The 25,397-nt window shown below is 36.7% G+C and overlaps 2 protein-coding genes across 2 annotated transcripts in view; both read right to left on the bottom strand.

Moving 5' to 3' along the window:
* Positions 1 to 1,614: 1,614 nt before the first annotated feature.
* On the bottom strand, positions 1,615 to 10,185 carry LOC137027880 (zinc finger protein 658B-like). Its single transcript, XM_067396476.1, has 3 exons — positions 9,892 to 10,185; positions 9,048 to 9,181; positions 1,615 to 5,081 (listed from the first exon to the last, which is right to left on the bottom strand). The coding sequence occupies exons 2-3, from the start codon at positions 9,109 to 9,111 to the stop codon at positions 3,517 to 3,519; spliced, it is 1,629 nt and encodes a 542-aa protein (XP_067252577.1). The 5' UTR covers positions 9,112 to 9,181; positions 9,892 to 10,185; the 3' UTR covers positions 1,615 to 3,516.
* Positions 10,186 to 12,278: 2,093 nt separating this feature from the next.
* LOC137028162 (zinc finger protein Xfin-like) overlaps positions 12,279 to 25,397 on the bottom strand; it is a 33,193-nt gene continuing 20,074 nt past the window's right edge. The window contains exons 4-5 of the mRNA XM_067396932.1: positions 18,898 to 19,127; positions 12,279 to 16,023 (exon numbers count right to left, since the gene is read on the bottom strand). Of these exons, the coding sequence (XP_067253033.1) occupies positions 12,383 to 16,023; positions 18,898 to 19,127 (3,871 nt within the window). The 3' untranslated portion in view covers positions 12,279 to 12,382. The remainder of the gene's footprint in view (positions 16,024 to 18,897; positions 19,128 to 25,397) is intronic.

The raw sequence follows: 25,397 nt of genomic DNA, 5'->3' as shown, positions 1-25,397 counted from the left end.
AGAAGGCGGTTTTACAGATGCTAGAAACATGGCCTTCAAATGAAAGATTGGTATCAAAGAGCACAACCAGGTTCCTAGCTGACGACGAAGACTTAACAGAGCAGCCAAGTGTTAGACAATATTCTAGGTTTTTGCGTGAAGAAGTTTTCGATCCAAAAATTTTAATCTCTATTTTTTCTGAATTTAGTAGTAGGAAATTACTGGTCATCCAGTTTTTTATATCAGCTATACATTCTGTTAATTTAGCGAATTGGTAATTTTCATCAGGGCGTGAAGAAATATAGAGCTGAGTATCATCAGCGTAACAATGAAAACTAACACCATGCTTCTTACCCAAGGGTAGCATGTACAGAGTGAAAAGCAATGGTCCTAGTACTGAGCCTTGCGGTACTCCATATTTTACTTGTGATTGATATGACATCTCATCGTTTACTACTACAAACTGATAACGGTCAGATAAATATGATTTGAACGGGGGTGAATTATCAAGAAAAGTTTATTTAAAAGTGGACTAATCCTTTAACTGAGACTTGAGAGTTTGTAGATGTTTAAAAGGTTGTTGTGTCAACCTTGATTTATTGCAATATTGAGTTGTTCAGTTTTATTTTGATTACAGAAAATAAACTTGATTTATCATCTTACAAATCAATTGTTTCTTATTTTCACTGGCAGTCTCTCAGTCTCTTAGTGCATCTCTGAGACTACATTCGGCATGAGTAAAATACTCAAGTTCTGTTAAAATCAGATACTTTAAGACTTTTACTCAAGTCGTATCGGAATTGGTTACTTGTAGTGGAGTAATTTTCAATGAAAGGTATCTGTACTTTTACTCAAGTGTGATTTTTAGGTACTCTTTACACCTCTGTAAGTTTATAATTGAAACCAAACACAGGGCCAATATATGTAATGGATTTCATTAACAGAGATATAGGTAAAATATCCACAGGGTTCTGGGAAGGCTTCATCTTACCAACTAAACTGATTATGTCATTCAAGGAAATGGGATAAAATGAGTCCAAAATTTGTACAGACACAACATTTTCGGACAAACTTAGCAACAATATAGTGCAAAAAACAAATAAAACTAGACGGGATGAAAACCCAGCCACAGCAACAAAGCCAAACACAGGCGCCATGTCAGAACCAGAAGAAATGACAGTAAAATGATAGTTTGGTTTGAAAAAGTTAAAGCTTGATCATGCTCAGCAATGTTTTGATTATCGTAATACATACTATAAGGCTGTCACAGACACGCCTGGCTCTACCATCACCCAACCACAGCGCACGTCATCACCCGCGTTCTATGACACACACCTGCATCCCATCAGCACAGTCATCAGCGGCAGCACAAAAGGCACATGCACTCACACAGGCTGTGTCCGAAAACCTAGGTAGCTGTCTTGCTGCCTTAAAAGAGAATGACTTGTACGGCAGCGTTTGTGCATGAAGGTACCTCATGAAACTGATTTCGGACAGACTTCTGAGGCAGCGTAACAGTTTAATGATCTACAGCAAAATAGCGCGAGCTTTGGTGAGAACTAAACAAATATTTAATTATTACAGAAGTAATTTCTCGATAGAAATGATATAACAATTTTAATATGTTGGCCAAAATCGTACATTTATACACAAACTGAGCAGCAAACGCAACTTTCGGACGCCATCTTTATTTTTCTAGCTCAACTGTCACAGAATGGAAAGCACTGGATTGTGGGATATCAAAGGCAGCTAAGGATACATCCATGCTTCCTTCAAAAATCGATCTGAGGAAGGCATCTCATGAGACAGGAAGTGAAGCTAACATTGGATTTGGATGTGCCTTGATGCCTTCCTACCTTGAAATGTGTCCTCAGAAGGCAGCATTTTCCAGTTTTCGGACGCAGCCACATTCACTGTCCAGCCTTGTTTGCACATGGTCTTACCTGTATGCTTACCTCAAGGACTCCTTCCAAGATACTTACCTGTCTCCAGTGTGTTCCCAACTCTCCTTCGTTGTTCTTAGCAAAGCAGTGTTAAATTGGATGGAAGTGAGAAATATTAGATCTGAATCTCTGCTAGAAGATGTTTTGTCTGGTGTCCAAAATCTGTAAATAAACAAAGTCTTGTCAGGTACCAAAATCTCTATAACAGTCTTCTATCAGCCTGAGAGTTTGACTGAAAATGCCAGGGAAGAGCAGAAGCAGGAGACAAAGTAATGATAATAAAAAGAGCAAAGTTTATTGGATAATCTTAGTTTCATATATTTCAATGCTCAGACTTCATCTGAATGTCAATATCTCAATGCTCAGACTTCATACAATTCCGACAGGCATTATTATACCAAAGCAAAAACAATGGAAAATAACTGCTTTACAACATCATCCTGTGACATTAAACACATTGAATCTCTTACAAACCACAAACAACAATAGTAAGCATTGCAAGAGCAAGGAAATAAGTAAAATAATAAAAAATATAAAGTGACAAATGAATAATAAAATGATTAAATGCTAAATCAAATGACAATTACATAAATGACTAATGATTATAAAATTAAATTGTATTAAAAAATATAAAACAACAGATGTATGGTTGCTCTTAGATTTTTTTTTTTTTTTTTTACAATTGCTTCAAAACCATTTTCAAAATCAAAGCTTTCAGATCATACACACATCAGTCAATAATATAAACATTACAGATCATTCATTAGAAACTACATCCAAAAATAAAAAAGGAGAACACAGCATCCATATATTGCGTACATTAAACAAATTTTGATGTCATCTCTTGCCAGGCAAAGGTAAAATCCTCTGGTCTGATTAATCTATCCCCTTTCTCCTCATTCACCATCTATTACACGTATTCTTCCTCCTTTAGCTCTCAAACTCCATCCATTGTTCGAATCAAAATTCAGTGCACCTGTGCACTCTGATCTGGCTTTTATTTTGTACAGATGGCTTGATCACATTATTAGAAAAAAGTGTGAACAAATCTGAGTTGTTGTGTGTAAATAATGACAACTGCATTTTAGTCGGTCTAACTTTTGCAGTTTGCGTTTACAGCAACATGTTTTAGTGAGTGAGAATGTTTAGAGTTTTGCTAAAATGAGTGCATGAGACTTGCAAATAGTCTCTAACTCCCTGAACTTGTTTAGGTTCAGCGAATGGGGTTTAGCCAGTGTCTTAGCATTTGTGAAAAACTGTAAAGTAACACACAAGTTGCTTTGATCCTTTAGTAGTTGGCGTATTGATGACTTCTGAGGACAGAAAACTGGAAGGAGATTTATTTAACTAGAAGTTTATTAAAAAGACTTTCTTAAAACCTGAAGTGTTGTTTCATCCATTAGTTAGAACGGGTATAACTCACTATTTTAACTAACTGCATAAGCAGAATAATCAAATCTAAACTGATTAATCTGTGAAATAACATGCTTTCTAATAATTTGATTAATCGATTATCAAAACGACAATTGACGCAGCACTACACAGCATCACACGTGGAAGTACAGATTCAGAATGCAAACTACTTACTATAATTTCATGAATGCATTTTTTTTTTATGACCGATTAGAGTAGATAAATGAGTGAAACTCTTTCCACATGGATGGCAATGATGCGGCTTCTCTCCACTGTGGATCTTCTCATGTATCCTCCGATACTCTGCCCGTTTGAATCTCTTGTCGCAGTGTGAACACTTGTAAGGCGTTTCTGTAGTGTGAACTGTCTGGTGTACTTTTAGTGCACCATCCGTAAAAAAACGCTTCCCACACTCTGAGCAAGCATGATCCTTTACACCGCTGTGTCTTTTCTGGTGTATTTTTAATGCAGTCATATTACGAAAACCCTTTCCACACAAATAACAGACGCAAGGCCTCTCCTTTGTGTGAACTTTCCGGTGGTCCCTTAAGAAATCTGGCCTAAAAAATTTTTTACCGCATTGCTCACAGTTATATACTCTTTCTCTAGAATGACTAAGCAGATGTACTTTATAAACACCTGACTTTATGAAACTCTTTCCACACTGGTTACAAGTGTGCAGATTCTCTCCAGTGTGGATCTTCATGTGATCCTTAAGGGCTCCTTTTCGCGCATAACTCATCCCACAACGATCACATGCGTGTGGCTTCACTCCAGTGTGGATTGACATGTGTTCATTAAGAGTTGCTTTGTGTGCGAAACTCTTTCCACACTGATCACATGTGTACGGCTTTAATCCAGTGTGGCTTTTCATGTGTTCGTTAAGGTTTCCTTTATGTCTGAAACTCTTCCCACATTGACCACATGTGTATGGCTTCTCTCCAGTGTGGATTTTCATGTGTACATTGAGGTTTCCTTTATGTGTGAAACTCTTCCCGCACTGATCACATATGAATGGCTTCTCTTTTGTATGGTTATTCATTTGTACAGTAAAGTTTCCTATTTGAGTGAAACTGTTCGTAGACTGATCATATGTGTACAGCATCACTGCAGTGTGGATTTTCATGTGTACATTCAGGTTTCCTTTGTGTGAGAAACTCTTCCCACACTGATCACATTTGTACGGCTTCTCTCCACTGTGGGTTTTTATGTGCAAGTTAAGGTTTCCTTTTTGTGCAAAGCTCTTCCCGCACTGATCACATGTGTACGGCTTCTCTCCAGTGTGGATCCTCATGTGATCGTTAAGGTTTCCTTGATATGGGAAACTCCTCCCACACTGATCACATGTGTACGGCTTTGCTAAAAAGTGTATTTTCCTGTGTTCGTCAAGGATTCCTTGTTGTGCGTAACACTTCCCACATTGATCACATGTGTATGTATTCTCCCCAGAGTGGATTTTCCTGTGTTCATCAAGGTTTGCTTTTATTGTGAAAATCTTATCACATAGATCACATTCAAACGGCTTTCCTCCACGATGAAATTTTACGTGAAGATTAAGATTTTGTTCACATGTGAAACTCTTTCCACACTCTGGGCAAAAGAAACATATTTTCTCTCCTCTGTCCAATGAGGGATTCATGGATACTGGTTCAGCTGGAGGATTCATGGATACCGGTTCAGTTTTGACTTGAGGTTTCTCCTCTCCTTCAATCAGTTCTTCAAACCCCCTGTTCTCTTCTATCAGGTCTAAAATGAAAAAAAAAAATAAAGTTTTTTTTTTTTTATGATTTACTGAAAAACAAAGAGAAATCTGAAAGGAAAAGGACGTGGACCCGACATAATAGTAGAAAGTATAAACATTTTAATGTATTCATTTTAATTTGGAACATTTATCATCCAATTATTTTAAAAACATTTCAGGCACAAATTGAGGACCATTTAATTTGTTTTGATTTGTTTTGTTTCATACTGCAATCGGCTGCTTTCCATGCCTTTGTTCAAAGACTTTGCTTCAGTCAGTAGAGCAAGTGCACTTTAAAGACTGTTTACAAGGTGAAATGGGTATGATGCAGCCAGATCGTCTCATACTGCTGCTGATGTTTCAGCCAAAATAAAGCTGCAATATGTTATTTTTTCCTGCCCGCTAGAGGTTGCTAGAGACCTATTTAAAACAAAAGCGTAGCTTGATGACACCAAGTTTGTGTGTGGAATCTTGGGACATAAGGTCTTCACCTCAACGGCCAGTGGAAAATAATTGGGATAAGACTTTTGGGAAGTAATCATGTTCATGGATGCGAGTGTTCATGGACCGAGTGTTGTGGGAGCTGAACGAGCAACATGCCGCGGAACTTTATGCCACAGTTTTGAAAATTATGTTATAACGTTACTCTGTGCATTTGCTCAGCAGCTGCTGTGAGACACTTGTATTTCATTAATAAATGCTGGATGGCTTGTGTTGATAAATGACATGTAATTAATATTTAAAACATTTAGTAGGATGGAGAAAATTTATCAAAAATCTCTTTTCACGAAATAGAGCAAAAATAGACATTGTTGTGTCTAATTTTAAATCACTTAATATCAACTTGTTTATTGGACTTCAAAAAGATCAGTAAGTATGGGTGTGACGAGACCGGTATCTCACGAGACGAGACGAGACAAGATTTTTACACACTATTTTTAAGAAATCCTCAATGGCGAAATACATGATTGACGCATTATATAATATATATATATATTCTGCAGGTGTATTTGAAATGTTGTAACTAATCATCTTATAATGAATGTCATTTCAGTTCTACTTTCTGAGTATGAATTATCATATGCAGTAAAAGACAACAATACTCAAGTACTGTAAAAGGTTACTAAGGATACATCCTGCTACAGACCTGCTACTAATTCAACTGACTGACTTCTCTTCTGTATGATTTCAGTCTCTTCAGACCTTACTGTATATGATTTATGAGCTTCTACAACTTTTGACCTCCTAACTGAACTCCTTTCCACAAACTGATCATAAAAACAGTATAAATAAAAATGGTAACACTTTACAATAAGGTCTCATTTAATAACATTAATGTATTAATAACCAACATCAACTAACAATGAGCAATATACATTCTACAGTATTTATTAATCTTTGTTTATGTTAGTTAATAAAAATAGTCATTCATTGTTAGTTAATGATGGTTCACAGTGCATTAACTAATGTTTACAAATGAAACCTTACTGTTTTGTGCTTAGTAAGATTAAGAGAAAACTGTTATTCATTTTTTTATGTTAACACTCACAAAAAGTGAAACCATAATCACACTCTCTTAATATTCAAAGTGCAAATAAGACCAAATGTTTCTTCGATACAGAGCTAAGAGATGGTTACAACTACACTGCCCAGCCTAAAACAGCTTTCATATTGAGAGATATTTGTATTCATCAGGGAGCCGCTTTAAAAATGCGGGGTATTGAAATCGCGTTTGAATGCGCGCTCGTGTTTACTTTCACTTTCGTGATCGCGCGTACTCTGTGAATATGGCGCGGCGGCGATCGTTATCCAACTGAATTAAATGTTATTTATTTAAATACAAAGCAAAACGACAGTGGAGGCGTAATGTAAATGTAGCGGTGGCATATTCTTTCCTAATCATCCTAATATTCTGTCATGGCAACATCACAAGACTACTTTTCGCCTCCACGAGAAATCTCGTCACACCCCTATCAGTAAGTATTACATTTTCAATCATGCCAAAACTCGGAGAAACAGGACTATACTCGTGTGATAGTACTTATATTATTAGGATTGCAACACCGTTTATATCACTTGCCCACCATGACCCCGGCACCGCCTACACCGTAGTTTTGATTTTTTATAAAAATAAAAAATACCATTCAGTGAGAGCTGAACGAGAGTCGCAGCAGGAGTCAGATTTCACCTCACTTCTCTGAGCGATATTTAAAAACATATTTATGCAAGTTTGTCATTGTACAGTTCTTTGTTGTTGTTGTTGTTGTGTTTTTTCATTAAGAATAATAATGAACCCACCCACCATTCAAGCAACTGCAGCCTCCGAGTTGCCGCTACTCTAAAAGTGAAAGTAAAATGTTTTTATTCATTTTTGGCGGTATTTTTGCCCTCAAGCCCCTGTTAATTTCCAACATTGCTTATGATAATCCAAATGTAGTATTTCCAGTTAATTTGGCTGAAACATCAGCAGCATGAGACGGTCTCGTTTCACCTTGTAAACGATATTTGGAGTGTAGTCCATCGCGCACGTCTTTTGCACTTTCTTTGCTGACTGAAGCAGCATCTTTGAATGAAGGCATGAAAAGCAGCCGATTGCCGTGCGAAATCTCTTATTCAGTGTAGATGCATTTTATTATAGCAATTGTATTATAGTTCTGTTCATGAGAATCGATCGGGTCACTCGCACCAGAGCGCCTAAATATTTTTTCACACTTGCACGCAGTTATTTTCAGTCGAAAAAGCGAGCGAAATGCTCGCACTGTAGAGCCCTGGCTGCACAAATGTAAATGATAACAGCTCATGTGGGGCAGCATTTACCGTGAAAACAACTCCTCTGAGAAGCATGTAACCTACACGCATGTAAATATTTAAAGCGCATACTGTGTGCAGAATTATTAAGCTAGTTGATTCAGTGATGTTTAGGGTATTGGGGGCCCTGTGATTGTGTTCCCGGGGGTTTATCAGCTGGCAAGTTTCAATGCACATTTAAGAGTGCAGGTTTCAACTATTATTAACAATAATGGAAAGATGGGGCTTTTCAGTATGTCACAATATGTGTTGTGTGTTTGGACTGTTTGTTTTCCGTTTTGCATCATTTCTTGCCAGTCTGTCATCTCATCATAGTTATGCAATTCGATTCAGCATCAGTTATTTTAGATATACTGTATATACAGTACATGGCAAATCTTTTTAAAAAATAAAACTAATGCTGTAAATAATATATATGGATCAGTTGGTACTACATTAATATTGTAGGTTAAATATAACTTATTTGCATACAAACTTAAATTACATTTCATGTTTTGAAATATAAACATTTAAATGGTGGCTGTCAATTTGATGGATTTTTCCAAACATGCATTATATAGGCTATTACAGAACATTAAAAATTATAATTACTATGTAATATGGTGCATATAGGCTAGTAAGCTAAATGTTCCTCTCTAGAGTTTATTTTTCTAGCTGACTAATGAGTTTATGGTCATGATATGTTTTTCTGAGGTAAATGTGACGTTGTTTATTACAAGATATTTTAGTAATGTCTTTGAAAAATTGTTAAATGCCCATGAGAAGGATGCAATACTAATGCAATACTAGAAATTGCAGTTAAGGCATGCAGTTTGTTATTATGCCAGTTTGGCATAACTTTGATATTTTGTAGTATTGCACTAGTATGGCATGCACTAGTATGGCATAATTTTTGACTTTTCAAAGAACAAACAAACCAAAAAGCATCAGATTTTTTTAAAATGTAGTTTACAAGTTAAGTATTTTGAATAAAAATGAAATAAAAACTATACATCAGTCATACAGCTCTATTGTGGCTGCGGCTTACACATGACAATCATGATATGTCGCCATAGAAATGATACTCAGCTAGAATATTTTAAACTGAAAAGGTTAACCACTGAATCTGATGAACTACTTTTAAGTATTGTAACCTTATTGGAGAATCAAGAATAAACACCAACCTATTTGTTCTTCAGTTTCTTCCTCCTTTATTTGGCAGGGTTCTGGTTCATTCATGTTTTCCATTTTCTTTCACAAACTCTATCCTCTACACTTGTAGGCTGATGGGAATATTACAGCATTTACCGATGAATTGCTGCAAGAGGAGCAGAACAGCCAAAATCAAAAACATATCATAATTAAATCGATGCTTTCATTAATTCTGATGATTTTTCTAGGGACAGAAACAGCTCTTTAAATAAAATAAAAGAGCACGACAAAGCAAATTTTAATGTTTTAATTTAATATTTCCAATGTCAACATTTACCTACATATCGTTAGTCTCATAGCATAATTGCCTAAGTCATTTTTTGGCCAAATTGTGATATCTGCCTTTGAAATATGATCTGGGCAATTATGCTATGAGGTTAACGATATTCAGATTTACCTCTTGTGGTGGATTTAAATGAACAGCTGCTGAAACTCTTCGTGTCAGAAATAGATACTAATGTTCAAAAAAAGATTAATCCACAAAAAAAAAAATCGATCCCTTTTAATAACCCTCACAGATCACACGTTAACTTTTGATCAAATGGCATTCAGTAACAATACTATTATTGCTCCAGACATCGAAACAATCATCCAGACGAACATACAAAAACACAATTGCTCAGGTCTTTATGAATTTAACATTAGTTCCTCACTTCGTTGACTGCTAAACTAAATGTTTATTTCAGTCTCCAGAAAAGACACACAAATAGCTCTGTACCAGATGAATAATCAATACAGAAATGACCCTGTGAATGTTGCATTAACAAGCTGTTTTTAATAACTGTATAAATATACAAAGCACCGAGAACTGCTTACCTCACATCGAGACTCGCTGTGATGGCGGTAGTGGTGACGTCTTTATTCTTGTTTTTGTTTTTTTTTTTACGGCGGATCGCAGACACATAAGTGCATTACCGCCACCTATCGCCCGGATAGACCATAGAGACAGAGAGACAACCGTCTCCATTGACTTTGTATTGCGTGAGGCTGCCTCTTTGTCTTTTCTGACTTATTACAAAAAACAGAACAATGTCTAAAAGCTGCTGTGTGACAAGGTGCACAACTAACAAGCTAAAAAAAACAGAAATAAGTTTTTATAAGCTGTCGATCCCAAAAAATGAATGTTTAAGGACATAAAAGTGGATACAGGCAGTGAGAAAGAGCGCAAATGGTCATAATTACTTTAAGAAATACACTGTAGGGGGTCGTAATCGGCGACAACATATGCTAAACAAACCAACAAAAACAAACCATTCATTATTTTTTACCATGTCAAAGAATTATTTCACCTGTCTCCGATTACGTTCCCCTCCAATGCATTTCTGAAAGTAATATGACCCGTGCTCTCTGTCTCTCTGCCTGTATCCACTTTTATGTCCTTAAACATTCGTTTTTGGGGGTCGACAGCTTATAAAAACTTATTTCTGGGTTTTTTAAGTTTGTTAGCTGTACACCTTGTCACACAGCAGCTTTTAGACATTGTTCTGTTTTTTGTAATAGGTCAGAAAAGACAAGGAGGCAGCCTCACGCAATTCAAAGTCAATGGAGACGGTTGGATTGTTTTTCCCCCCCGGTGGGCGTGGCTTTCAGATTAACATAAATGCGCTCTGTCTCTATGGACCCATTTCACTAACTGTGATTACGTGTTTAAACGGTTATCAGCATTTTTAATCCTGCAAAGTTTTATTTTATTATTATTATTTAATTATCTGTGTTTGGGAATATTCAGCAGGATGAGTATTTTTAGGTAATTTTGTGTGTATTTGATGACTTGAGCAGGACGTTTCTCAGTGATATGTTACTCAGTTTGAGGTACATTATAAGATGTTGCAACTGTAATTCCTCACCATCAGCATTAACAAATGTATGTTCATCAACAAACTGGTGTATATTTCTAATTTACTGCGGTGCACATGCGGGAAAGGTATTCATAACAGTGTGCATACATTTGCTGAGCACTAACGTGAATGACTGATGTAACATTAAAGGGTTAGTTCACCCAAAAATGAAATTTCTGGACCTCAAAATGTGCAATGTCGTGTGGATCAGATACCCTTGGATTTCATCAAAAATATCTTCATTTGTGTTCCAAAGACAAAAGAAGGTCTTACGGGTTTAGGACATGAGGGTGAGTACTTAATGACAGAAATTTAATTTTTGGGTAAACTAACCCTTTAAAGTTTTTAAAACAAATCTTGCTAAATCCATCATTACTCAAAGAAGTAAGAACAACAAACAATATGCATTAATAGACACAATTTTAGGTAATAGTGGGCCCACAGAACTTTTTCAGTATTATTTAAGACATTAATAATGTGAGTTTGCCAGTTAGCTGGAAACTTACACAATATAAAACACAAAACTACGTATTTTGAACACTCAGTAGAAATCAAATCAATAATTATTCTTAGGAGCAAACTAGTCCAAATAAACTGGGTACTGACCCATCTTTCAAAACCAAATGTTTTGCAAACCCCGCATTGAACTCCCTGAGATTTGTGAAGCAGTCATGCTGAGCTTGCATGCAGCATAGTAAATCTGGTGGAGAATTGTAATGAGAGCATTGTTCATTTAGATTATTCTCTTGACCGAGTCCGACAACCAAAGCTTATTAATCGATAAAAATCAGTGTGCCCAGCACCCAACCAAACACATTTTTGCAAATGTGAAGGATGCTGTTTTGTGTGGATATTGGAACACGAGTGGAGTACAAAGCCTTGTTTACATAATGAATAATAGTTTAGCAACGAAATGTTATATTGCAAATTTGGAAACATATTTGGATTCTTGCCAGATGAGAGAGGTGTGCCCAATGTCGTTTCATTTATGTATTTGAATTGCATATAAAATTTCCTTCCATTTGGATTACATGGTTAGCATAAATAAATTAATAAACTGATGTGATTCATATATGTAATGTAAATTATATGTAAATGTATATGTAAATGAAACACTGTCAAGTGTTCATGTGTGCACTACAGAGTTAAAAAACCATTGAAGCAGTGTTGAAGTAAATGAGATAATTAAGTGATGATTGAGCATTATTGATGAACACCTGCTGTTAACAAGCAGAATCACCAAAGGAAAGCGAAACACAAGAACTACATCTGAAAATCTGAAGGATTGCTCAATTCAGTTTACTCAAACTTTATTCCAAAGGTGTTTACAAGTTATTTCCTTGTATTATTTATTAGTTAGAATTAATAAAACTCAACATCTTGACTAACTGCAAAAGCTGAATAAGCGATCAAAGCCTGATTAATCTGTGAAATAATATAGCAGGTAATTAATCGTTCTAATAATCTGATTAATCGATTATCAAAATAATCTCTGATGCAGCCCTATGCAGCATTACACTTGGAAGTACAGGATCAGAACTCAAACTACTTAATGTATTTTCAGACATGCATTTTTTTTTATGAAAGATTAGAGAAGATAACTGAGTGAAACGCTTTCCACATGAATGGCAGTGATACGGCTTCTCTCCAGTGTGGATCCTCTCATGTATTTTCAAATATATTGACCGTTTGAATCTCTTGTCACAGAGTGAACACTTATAAGGTTGTTCTCTAGTGTGAACTGTCTGGTGCACTTTCAGTTCACCATCTGTAAAAAAAGTCTTACCACACTCTGAGCAAACATGATCCCTCACACCACTATGTCTTTTCTGGTGTAATTTTAAAGCACTGAGCTCTCTAAAACTCTTCCCACACAAAGAACACACATGAGGCTTCTCCTTTGTGTGAACGTTAAGGTGGTCCTTCAAGAATTCAGCCCTAAAATTATTTTTACTGCACTGTTCACTGGTATATAGTCTTTCTTTAGAATGAGTACACAGATGCAGTTTAAAAAAACTTGATTTTCTGAAACTCTTCCCACATTGATCACATGTGTACAGCTTCACTCCAGCGTGCCTTTTAATGTGTACATTAAGGTTTCCTTTATGTGTGAAACTCTTCCCACATTGACCACATGTATGTGGCTTCTCTCCACTGTGGATTTTCATGTGTTCGTTAAGGTTTCCTTTTTGTGTGAAACTCTTCCCACACTGATCACATGTATGTGGCTTCTCTCCAGTGTGGATTTTCAGGTGTTCATTAAGGTGCTCTTTTTGTGCAAAACTCCTCCCACACTGAACACATGTGTGCGGCTTCTCCCCAGTGTGGAACCTCATGTGTCTGTAAAGGGTTACTTTATGCGCAAAACTCTTGCCACACTGATCACATGTGTGCGGCTTCTCCCCAGTGTGGCTTTTTATGTGTACATTAAGGTTTCCTTTATGTGTGAAACTCTTTCCACACTGATCACATGTGAATGGCTTCTCTCCAGTGTGGATTTTCATGTGTTCGTTGAGGTTTCCTTTTAGTGTGAAGCTCTTCCAACACTGATCGCATGCATGTGGTTTCTCTCCACTGTGGATCCTTTCATGTATCTTCAGATATATTGACTGTTTGAATCTCTTGTCGCAGTGTGAACACTTGTAAGGTGTTTCTGTAGTGTGAACTGACTGGTGTACTTTCAGTGCACTATCTGTAAAAAAAGTCTTCCCACACTCAGAGCAAATGTGATCCTTTACACCGCTGTGTCTTTTCTGGTGTATTTTTAATGCACCCATCTGACTAAAACTCTTTCCACACAAATAACAGACATAAGGCCTCTCCTTTGTATGAACTTTCATGTGGTCCTTCAGGAAATCCGCCCTAAAAAATGTTTTACCGCATTGGTCACAGTTGTATAGTCTTTCTCTAGAATGAGTAAGCAGATGTACTTTATAAACACTTGATTTTCGGAAACTCTTCCCACATTGATCACATGTGTACGGCTTCTCTCCGGTGTGGATTCTCATGTGATCATTAAGGTGTCTTTTTAGTGCAAAACTCTTCCCACATTGATCACATGTGTGTGGCTTCACTCCAGTGTGGATTCTTATGTGATCATTAAGGTTTTCTTTTCGTGTGAAACTTTTCCCACACTGATCACATGTGTGTGGCTTTTCCCCCGTATGAATTTTCATGTGTTCATTAAGGGTTGGCTTATGCGCAAAACTCTTCCCACATTGATCACATGTGTACGGCTTCTCCCCAGTATGGCTTTTCATGTGCACATTAAGGTTTCCTTTATGTGTGAAACTCTTCCCACACTGGTGACACGTAAATGGTTTCTCCCCAGTGTGAATTTTCATGTGTATGTTTAGGTTTCCTTTTTGTGTGAAACTCTTCCCACATTGATCACATGTGTACGGCTTCCCCACAAGGTGAATATTCATGTGTTCATTAAAGGTTTGTTTCTGTGTGAAACTCTTCCTGGACTGATCACATGTGTGTGGCTTCTCTCCAGTGTGGATTTTCTTATGTTTGTTAAGGTTTCCTTTTTGCGTGAAACTTTTCCCACACTGATCACATGTGTACGGCTTCTCTCCAGTGTGGATTCTCATGTGATCCTTAAGGGTTCCTTTTTGTGTGAAACTCTTCCCGCAATGATCACATGTGTGTGGCTTTTCTCCCGTGTGGATTTTCATGTGTTCATTAAGGTGCTCTTTTCGTGTGAAACTCTTCTCACACTGATCACATGTGTACGGCTTTTCTCCAGTGTGGATTTTCATGTGATCATTAAGGTTTCCTTTTTGTGCAAATCTCTTCCCACACTGATTACATGCATATGGCTTCACTCCAGTGTGGATTCTCATGTGATCCTTAAGGGTTCCTTTTTGTGTGAAACTCTTCCCACACTGATCACATGTATGTGGCTTTTCTCCCGTGTGGATTTTTATGTGTTCATTAAGGGTTGCTTTATGAGCAAAACGCTTCCCACACTGATCACATGTGTGTGGCTTCTCCCCAGTGTGGCATTTCATGTGTTCAAGGGTTTCTTTTTGTGCAAAACTCTTCCCGGACTGATCACATGTGAGCAGCTTCTCTCCAGTGTGGATTTTCATATGTTTGTTAAGGTTTCCTTTTTGTGTGAAACTCTTCCCACACTTATCACATGTGTACGGCTTCTCTCCAGTGTGGATCCTCATGTGTTCGTTAAGGATTACTTTTTGTCTGAAGCTCTTTCCACACTGATCACATGTGTGCGGCTTCTCTCCAGTGTGGATTTTCATATGTTTGTTAAGGTTTCCTTTTTGTGTGAAGCTCTTGCCACATTGATTACATGTGAACGGCTTCTCTCCAGTGTGGATCCTCATGTGTTCGATACATGTTCCTTTTTGAGTAAAAGTCTTATCACACTGATCACATGCATACCGCTTCTCCCCAGTGTGGATTTTCATGTGTTCATTAAGATTTCTTTTTATTGTGAAAATCTTCTCGCAGTGATCACATGTGTACGGCTTCTGCCCAGTGTGGATCCTCATGTGTTCATTAAGGATTACTTTTTGTCTGAAACCTTTCCCACACTGAATGCATGTGTACGGCTTCTCTCCAGTGTGGATTTTAATATGTTTGTTAAGGTGTCCTTTTTGTGCAAAACTCTTCCCACACTGATTACATGTGTATGGTTTCTCTCCAGTGTGGACCCTCAGGTGTTCATTAAGGATTACTTTTTGTCTGAAACTCTTTCCACACTGATCGCAGGTGTGTGGCTTCTCTCCAGTGTGGATTTTCATATGCTTGTTAAGGTTTCCTTTTTGTGTGAAACTCTTCCCACACTGATCACATGTATATGGCTTCTCTCCAGTGTGGATCCTAATGTGTTCGCTAAGGGTTCCTTTTTGTGTGAAACTCTTCCCACACTGATTACAAGTGAAAGGCTTCTCTCCAGTGTGAATTCTCATGTGAAGTTCAAGACTTTGTTTGTATGGGAAACTTTTTCCACACTGAGGGCAAGTGAAACATATTTTGTCTCTTCTTTTCAATGAGGGACTCGAGGATTTTTCTTCAGTTTTGACATGATGTATTCCCCCCACTCCAATCAGTTCTTCAATCTCCTTGTTCTCTTCTATCAGGTCTAAAATGAAAGTTAAAAAAGTTTGAGTTTTAGTAAATCTTTGGGGGGAAAAAATCAAAGAGAGAAATGTGAAAGCAAAAGGACATGTGAACCCTGACATATTAGTAGAAAGCATGAACATTTTGATGCATTCATTTTAATTTGGTACATTCATCATCCAATTATTATTTTTAAAACATTACAGGCACAAATTACAGTTTTTATAGGTAGAACTATTAGATATGTTTGATTAACTGCATTTTACAAGCCAAGGAATCGTAGCAATACGGTTGCAAAAATAGTAAACCAGATATAAATAAATATAAAAATGAAACAGTTCAGATAATATTTAGTCTGACATCCTGATGTTTTTGCTATCGATAGGATTGTTGTTCTAACCAGTTCATGGAAAATTACCAGGATATTATTTGCTTAAAGCAGCAGTACAGGAAAGTTTTTGTTTTAAAATGAACATACATACATACCGTGGTGTGAAAAAGTGCTTGCCCCCTTCCTGATTTTTAAAATTTTTTTGCATGTTTGTCACACTTTAATGTTTCAGATCATCAAACAAATTTAAATATGAATCAAAGATAACACAAGTAAACACAACATGCAGTTTTTAAATGAAGGTTTTTATTATGAAGGGAAAACAAAATCCAAACCCACATAACTTAACTGTGGTTTATCACACCTGAGTTCAGTTTCTCTACACCCCCAGGCCTGATTACTGCCACACCTGTTCGCAATCAAGAAATCACTTAAATAGGACCTGCTTGACAAAGTGAAGTAGACCAAAAGATCCTCAAAAGCTACAAATCATGTTGAGATCCAAAGAAATTCAGGAAAAAATGAGAAAGAAAGTAATTGAGATCAGTCTGGAAAAGCTTATAAAGACATTTCTAAAGCTTTGGGACTCCAGCGAACCACAGTGTGAGCCATTATCCACAAATGGCGAAAACATGGAACAGTGGTGAACCTTCCCAGGAGTGGCCGGCTGACCAAAATTACCCCAAGAGCACAGCGACGACTCATCCAAGAGGTCACAAAAGACCCCACAACAACATCCAAAAGAACTGCAGGCCTCACTTGTCTCAGTTAAGGTCAGTGTTCATGACTCCACCATAAGAAAGAGACTGGGCAAAAATGGCCTGCATGGCAGAGTTCCAAGGCGAAAACCTCTGCTGAGCAAAAAGAACATAAAAGCTCATCTCAGTTTTGTCAGAAAACATCTTGATCCCCAAGACTTTTGGGAAAATACTCTGTGGACTGACGAGACAAAAGTTGAATGTTTTGGAAGGTGTGTGTCCCATTAAAAGTAACACAGCCTTTCAGAAAAAGAACATCATACCTAGGCCTGTCACAATAACTACATTTTGTTATGCGATATATTGCCCCAGAAATAATTGCAATATTTTAAGACCATTTTATGCCACTGAATATATAATCAACAGCATAATAATGCAAGTAGGCCTGCACACTTTCAAATGACAATGAACTTAACTCTTCAGAATATTTAGATACTGGAATTGAAAATAATAATAGCAACCCGAAAATAATAATGTTGAATAATTAAAAAATAAACCGTTGCTAACAAAAACTGCAACTAACAAGTAGAAACAAACACTTGCAAATGCACAAAAGGCACTTATATGGAGATTTTCCATCTACAGGTTTTTCCCTGACCTTATTTTCTCAGTAAAGTAAGGGTGCACACTATTGTCAGATGTCCATATGAACAAAGACACAGATTTAGCAGTCAGATATGACCTGTTGAGGTATCTGTTTTTCTAGAGGCGTGTTTGAAAAACTTTTCACTTGAGCGCCGCGTCATGCACAAGATGCTGCAAAAGACGCAAGTGCAAGTCAAACAAACACGTTTCCATGGAAAACCGGCGCAGTGGAATGCAAAAACGCGTTCTCTATGAAACAAACTTTTTCCACCTGTCGATGTCATTTCTGTAAGAATGAGCTGCCTGAGCCTCGGAGAGCTGACGAGATCACAGAGGTAGCAAGAATGGCAAAATGTCTATAACATTTACTTTTTGGGCAAATGCCCAAAAAATGAATGCGTCTCCAAAAATGATTGAGGTCGTATCCATATATTGTGCGATAAATCTATATATCGACTATCGAAACAGGCCTACCAGCAACAAGTTCAAACGCCGTTCCATTTGCTTTTCTGTTTTGTCTAGAGATGCCTATCCCTGTAACTAGAGAGTACGTCAGCTCCAGTTTGGATTCAGACTCTTATGAAGTCTTCAGATGACCCACCTCTGAAGAGATGGCGCCAACTACTCCTGCGAGGACTTCAGATGAAGCAAACTCTAGATCAACATGCACCAATGAAAAATTCTCTATATATCCTAATCATTTGTTAACACATATTTATTGCTTCAATGAGCTCATAGTTTCAACCTTTAATTTATATATTGTTTAAATTAATACATTGTTTGCTACCTGGTTGATTTGAATATGTACATTTCTGAAATACAAAACTTGGACACAGTCCCCTCTGACATCAGATCACTCTAAATTATAATTTACGCACATTTTTTGTAAAGCTGCACCAACATAAATTACACAATTTTTAAACTACACATTCTCAGCATGATTACGTTCACTGCTTTTGCTTTAATGACAGTTTCATATTAAATCTAAAATGGGAATATATTACACTCTGGCTGTCAAAGCTCAACAGCTTTGGCCGAGCTGTGATATAAATGAAACGCTACTGGCTATTTGAAAAAAGGGGAGGAGCTGCACAATATGTCCCATCCTGTCTTCTGTTTCAGTGGAAATTAAATCAACACACTGAATAATGCTGCACATTTCAAAGCACATCCATGGTCTTTGTTTTATAACTTTATTGAAGGATCAAGAATGAACACCAACCTCTTTGTTCTTCAGTATCTTCCCACTTTATTCTGTAGGGTTCTGGATCACCTCTTTGTTCTTCAGTATCTTCCTGTTTTATTCTGCAGGGTTCTAAATCACCTCTTTGTTCTTCTGCATCTTCATACTTTATTCTGCAGTGTTCTGGATCATCTATTTGTTCTTCAGTATCTTCTTGCTTTATTCTGCAGGGTTCTGGATCATTCATGTTTTCAAAGTTCTTTCGCAAACTCTAACACATATTTCAGCATTTACTGGTGAACTGCTGTGGAAGAATCTTCACTGAAGGTGAATTACTGTGGTAGGAGGAGCAGGACAAAAATAATTCAGTTATAAAAGTGATGCTTTCATTAAATCACACATTTAAGGCATGTTGTTAGTGGATCTAGCCAACTATCAAAATCGAATTCGAATATCAAAATTCAACCAATCAATCTATTTTTTTAACATTATTATCTATTTCTGACAGGAAGAGGGTTTTTAGCAGCTGTTAATTTAAATCCATTACAAGAGGTACATGAATCGGAGTATATAGATAAATGTCGAAGGAAGCTTGACATTGGAAACATTAAAATATTGCTTTGTAGTGCTTTTTCTTTTTATTAAAAGAGTGTCTTCTGTCCCTAGAAAAAAAACAGTTAATTATCTATTTTTTTTTATGAATGTATGTAATGACTATAGTTGTAAAATAAATATGTGAATTTTATTTAAAACATTAAATAATTTTACATTAAGTTATTTAATTTGTTTTATACAAATTCACATAATTTTACATTTCCTCGTTTTGTCTGTGGGTCAATCTATTAACATTATCTACTTTTAACATGAAGGTGCTTTTGATCAGCTGTTAATTGTGACACTCCCTCTTATTAAGTCTTATCAGGGAGATTGTTTAATTAACCACAGTAAAATAACTACACAAGCAGCACACATCAGCATATGTCCATATGAACCTAAATATAGTTCAATTTATAACTAGTCATGGCTCACTGTTGTAAAAAATAAATAAATAAATAAACAAACATGTTGCTGTTTTTTTCCCTATGGACAGAAACGTTTCTTTCAATACAATGAACCAGCACGACAAAGCAATATTTCCATGTCAAGCTTCCTTCACATTTAACTACATTTTCAGATTTATGCACGTTACCTCTTGTGATGGATTTAAAATAACAGCTACTGAAAAGCCTCTTCATGTAAGAAATAGATATTAATGTTGAAAATAGATTAACCCAGAAAAGATAAATTGAAATAGATTTTTTGTTAATTACCAAACAGAAAAAAACAGCTAACGTAATGAAAAGCCTCATCGTGTCAGAAACAGATATAAATGTTAATGTTAAAAATAGATTAATCCACAAAAGATCGATTCCTAATAATTACTCTCACGTTGACTTTTGATCAAGTGACATATCAGTAAATACCATTATTGCTCCAGACATCGAAACAACCATACAGACGAACATACAAAAACACAATAATTGCTCAGGTGTTTATGAATTTAACATTAGTATCTCAGAACGTTGCCTGCTAGGCTAAATGTTTATGTCAGTCAGCAGACGCCAGAAAAGACGCACAAATAGCTCTGTACCAGATGAATAATCAATACAGAAATTAACCTGTAAATGTTGCTTTAACAAGCTGTTTTTTTATAATTAATATAAATAAATGAAGCACCGTGAACTGCTTACCTCACATCAGAAGACTCAAAGCTGTGTGATGGCGGTAGCGGTGACGTCATCAAGGCGAGGCGAAATGATCGAAACGATATTTTTTTTTTCACATTGCATCTATAAAACAACACATAATACAAAATTAACAATGAGGACTGTAAGCGAAACCAAGCTTTTTGCTCTCAGCTGCACTCTCTGTTGCTTGTGGATGTTATGAGATGGAGAAAGAATACATTTCAGTTTAGTTCAAGAAACTGAATGTGTTTGAGAACAAAATATTTCAAATTAATTTTGGGTCATTATACTGCATATCAAATCAGTGATGTAGACATTCGATCTAAGTCTTGGAAATTAAAAATACATACATAAATAAATAAATAAAAATTTAAAAAGCCCAAAAATAATTCTAATAATCCTATGGAACCCCAATTCCACCACTAATATATAGGCCTATGTGTGTGTGTGTGTGTGTGTATATATATATATATATATATATATATATATATATATATATATATATATACTCAACTCAACTCAAATATATATATATATATATATATATATATATATATATATATATATATATATATATATATTTTTTTTTTTTTTTTTTTTCTTGCTTTTTCAGCCATTTGTTGCCCCCGTGCAAACTTTTTTGATATCTGTAGCAGGCTTCAAATTTGAAATGAGCTCATTTAGTGGATAAAAGTGTAAAATTTCTCAGTTTAAACATTTGTTACATTATCTATATTCTATTGTGAATAAAATATTGGCTCATGCGATTTGAAAGTCTTTTAGTTTTAATTTTATTCAAATTTAAAAAATGTCCCAACATTTCCGGAATTCGGGTTGTATGTTGCTTAGCCTATGTGTCGGAAAAAACAAAACATGACATGGACTACTTTTGGTGTTATATGAGATGGGGGATTCCCCAAATGAGGTGCCAGATCAGATTTCAGAGGTGCTGGATCCGGATCCGTTTTTTTATAAAGCTTTTGTCAAGCCCAGCGGTGTTATACGTCAGTGTGCTGCCCACAAGGCTATTGGCACCAGCTCAGGACCATCAGTTTGATAAATATTAGAACCTCATTGTGGATGGAACAGAATCTGATGGAAAAAATGATGTAGAGATTTAAAGGTGCCCTAGATTCAAAAAATGAATTTACCTCGGCATAGTTGAATAACAAGAGTTCAGTACATGGAAATGACATACAGTGAGTCTCAAACTCCATTGTTTCCTCCTTCTTATATAAATCTCATTTGTTTAAAAGACCTGAAGAACAGGCGAATCTCAACATAACACAGACTGTTACATAACAGTCGGGGTGTACGCCCCCAATATTTGCATATGCCAGCCCATGTTCCCAACATTATGAAAGGCATTAGACAAGGGTAGCCAGTATAAACGTCTGGATGTGCACTGCTGAATCATCAGACTAGGTAAGCAAGCAAGGACAATAGCGAATGGCAGATGGAGCAATAATAACTGACATGATCCATGATATCATGATATTTTTAGTGATGTTTGTAAATTGTCTTTCTAAATGTTTCGTTAGCATGTTGCTAATGTACTGTTAAATGTGGTTAAAGTTACCATCGTTTCTTACTGTATTCACGGAGACAAGACTGTCGCTATTTTCATTTTTTAAACACTTGCAGTCTGTATAATTCATAAACACAACTTCATTCTTTATAAATCTCTCCAACAGTGAAGCATTAGCCGTTAGCCACGGAGAACCATCAAACTCATTCAGAATCAAACATCCAAATAAATACCATACTTACGCGATTAGACATGCTGCATGACGAACACTTTGTAAAGATCCATTTTGAGGGTTATATTCGCTGTGTGAACTTTGTTTATGCTGTTTAAGGCAAGCGCGAGCTTGGGGGGCGTGGAGCACGAGAATTTAAAGGGGCCGCACGCTGAATCGGTGCATATTTAATGATGCCCCAAAATAGGCCGTTGAAAAAATTAATAAATAAAAAAACTATGGGATATTTTGAGCTGAAACTTCACAGACACATTCAGGGGACACCTAAGACTTATATTACATCTTTTGAAAACATGTTCTTGGGCACCTTTAAAAGATGCTGATTTTAATCTGTGTATGGATGGAACTTAACCAGCGTCAGTTTAATGATTTATTTTTTGGACTTTTTTTGCCTTTTATTGTGATAGGACTGTAGGAAGCAAATTCGGACAGAGAGATCAGAAAAGGTCCACTTGCTGGGACTTGAACTCGGGTCTAGCCCAAAACACAAAGACATTATATTTCAATAAGCTGCCCACAAGCCTATCAGCACCAGCCCATTGATACCAGTTTAATAAATATTAGAACCTCATTGTAGAGAGAATAGAATCTGATGGTAAACATCCAGCTGTTGGAATCTGTTCCCCCACCCATATAATGAGAGATGTTGATGTAGTGACTTAAAAGATGCTGATTCTAATCTGCCAAAAGACCAAAGAAATATTATCAGCAAGATGGTGTAAAAGCGTACTTTTCTTGTCCATTAGCATGCACTGCTGCTTATATCGATGGCAGAAATAAAAGCAGAATATGTGGGAGAGCTTTGCTATAGTTTGACTATTCTGTATTGGGTACTATTCTTAGGGTCATTTTGAGCAACTGAGGATGCGGTGCCCCTCCACTGTACCCATTTCAATGTGGCTGTGTGAAGCAGTGCAGCTGTAGTGTTCTGTTACTAAAACGTGGCTCCTTTCCAAAGCTAAGCATGCTCTAGCCAGGCTGATTGGAAACCTTTTTTGATAAAAAAAGCAATTGCAATTGGAAGATGCTTTAGTGAGGCCATCAGGGGGTGCTCACTCACTCCCTGGCTTGTATGGCTCCTAAAGTCAGAGTGCAGGGATGGGTGCACTAGACTGTAAGAAGAACCAACCGTTAAACTGAGGTCTGATAAGGGTGGTTTCACTACAGTAACTGTAGGATTTCCAAACGACTAAAGAAATGTTATCAGCAAGATGGTGTAATAGCATTCATTTCTTGTTTATTACCACCCACTGCTGTTTACACCAACGGAAGAAGAAAGCAGTTAGAGTAACAGAATATATGAGAGTGTTGCTATAGTGTGACTATACTGCAAAACAGGTGGTAGCTCATTCTGAGGGATATTTTGAGCCACTCAGGATGTGCTGCCGGTCTATTTGGACTCATTTTAATGTGGCTTTGTAAAACAGTGAAGCTGAAGCAACCCATGGCCAAACCTTGGCTCACTACCGAAGCTAACAGGCTCAAGCCAGGCCATAACATGGATGGGAGATCTTTTAAAAAAAAAAACTTGATTGCCATTGGACGATGCCTTAGTAGGCCAGCAGGGGTGCTCACTAGTATGGCTCCTGAGCACCTATGGTGTGAGGACCTTATTGTAATTGGTCAGTCAATTCTTCTTCTCTGAAATAAATCGCATTTTTGAGGGCCTAAACATGCTCTCAAACTCAGAAGTGGTGAAAATTTACATTTGATATGGGTTTCAGAATTAGGTGTGGTAAAATGGCTCGATAGCACCACCAATTTCAATTAAGCGTCCTTCTCGCTATGTTTCACGTACAGATATGAAATTCGGTAGACAGATGTAACAGCCCAATACCAAGTTCTGGGTGCAAAATATGTAAAGCCAACAGGAAGTGAGATATTTTGATTTTTCTCCAGATGTTGTATTTTAACAAACTCCTCCTAGAGCTTTTTTTTTTTTAAATGATTCATTTATAAACTTTAAACCATTACAAAAACATACAAACATAAAAAAAAATGACAGAAACAGGGGAAGATGAAAATATACAATAAAACATTACAGTAAGAAGATACACTGAGGATTCTTTTCCTAGAGCTTTAATCAGATCAACATCATATTTGGTCAGTCTAATCTAAAGGCCTTTGAGTTGTTAAATTGAGATGTTAAATTTTCCCTGAAGGGCGTCTCCGTGGCGGCTTGACAAAGTCTGATGTTTCGCCATGAAAGAGGAAGCTGTTGTAACTCAGGCATACAGTGTCCAGTGTGCCCCAAATTTCAGATATGTGATAAGAGACCTGGCCTGAACTCATCTACATGCCAATATTCAGTTAGTCATAGCGCCACCTGCTGGCAACAGGAAAAGGCATGCTTTGCACTGTAATTCACTCCCAGAAAACCCATTTGTATATGCCATGAAGTACCAAACATGCTAGAAACATGTTAAATCATGCAACAGTGCTAAAGCATGCTATTAACGCAACAAAACAGGAAGTTGTAACTAACGCATACAATGTCTGATCTGCCCCAAACTTCACGTTTGATAATAGTCCTGGCCTAAAGATCCACATGGCAATATTCAGTTATAGTCAAAGCGCCACCTGCTGGCAGCAGGAACTATGGTGCATCAAAATGACTTTACCATATTTCATCTCTATTTATCCGCTTAAATGGACTATCGCCCATTGTTCACAGTTTTCCTAAGGCCACCGGGTGTCGGTGAGCCTGTGTGCGAGGGCCCTTTCATTGCTGCTTCTTGCAGCTTTAATCTTTCAAAATGTAGTCCCTTTAAGAAAAAAAATGAATTTACAAAAGGGCAGTAAGACTATATTCATTTATTATGACTGATTTAGCAATAATAACTGTAGTTATATTAATTATCATTTTGGCAACTTTATGGTATTTCTTTATTATCTTCTTTAAACCATAACCCAAAACAATGAATGTCAGATCTTCTTCGAATGAAACAGAATCATTAGGAATAGAAACACACTTCAACATAAAAGACAAGACAGGAATCCTGACAGTGACTTAGTCTTAATATTTTCTTAAGAATCTAGAATCTCGAGCTTC

The sequence above is a fragment of the Chanodichthys erythropterus genome, chromosome 10 (genome assembly GCF_024489055.1).
Source record: "Chanodichthys erythropterus isolate Z2021 chromosome 10, ASM2448905v1, whole genome shotgun sequence".
Classification (NCBI taxonomy): Eukaryota; Metazoa; Chordata; class Actinopteri; order Cypriniformes; family Xenocyprididae; genus Chanodichthys; species Chanodichthys erythropterus.
The sequence above is the reverse complement of the archived record's forward strand: the minus strand, read 5'-3'. Positions and strand labels throughout refer to the sequence as shown.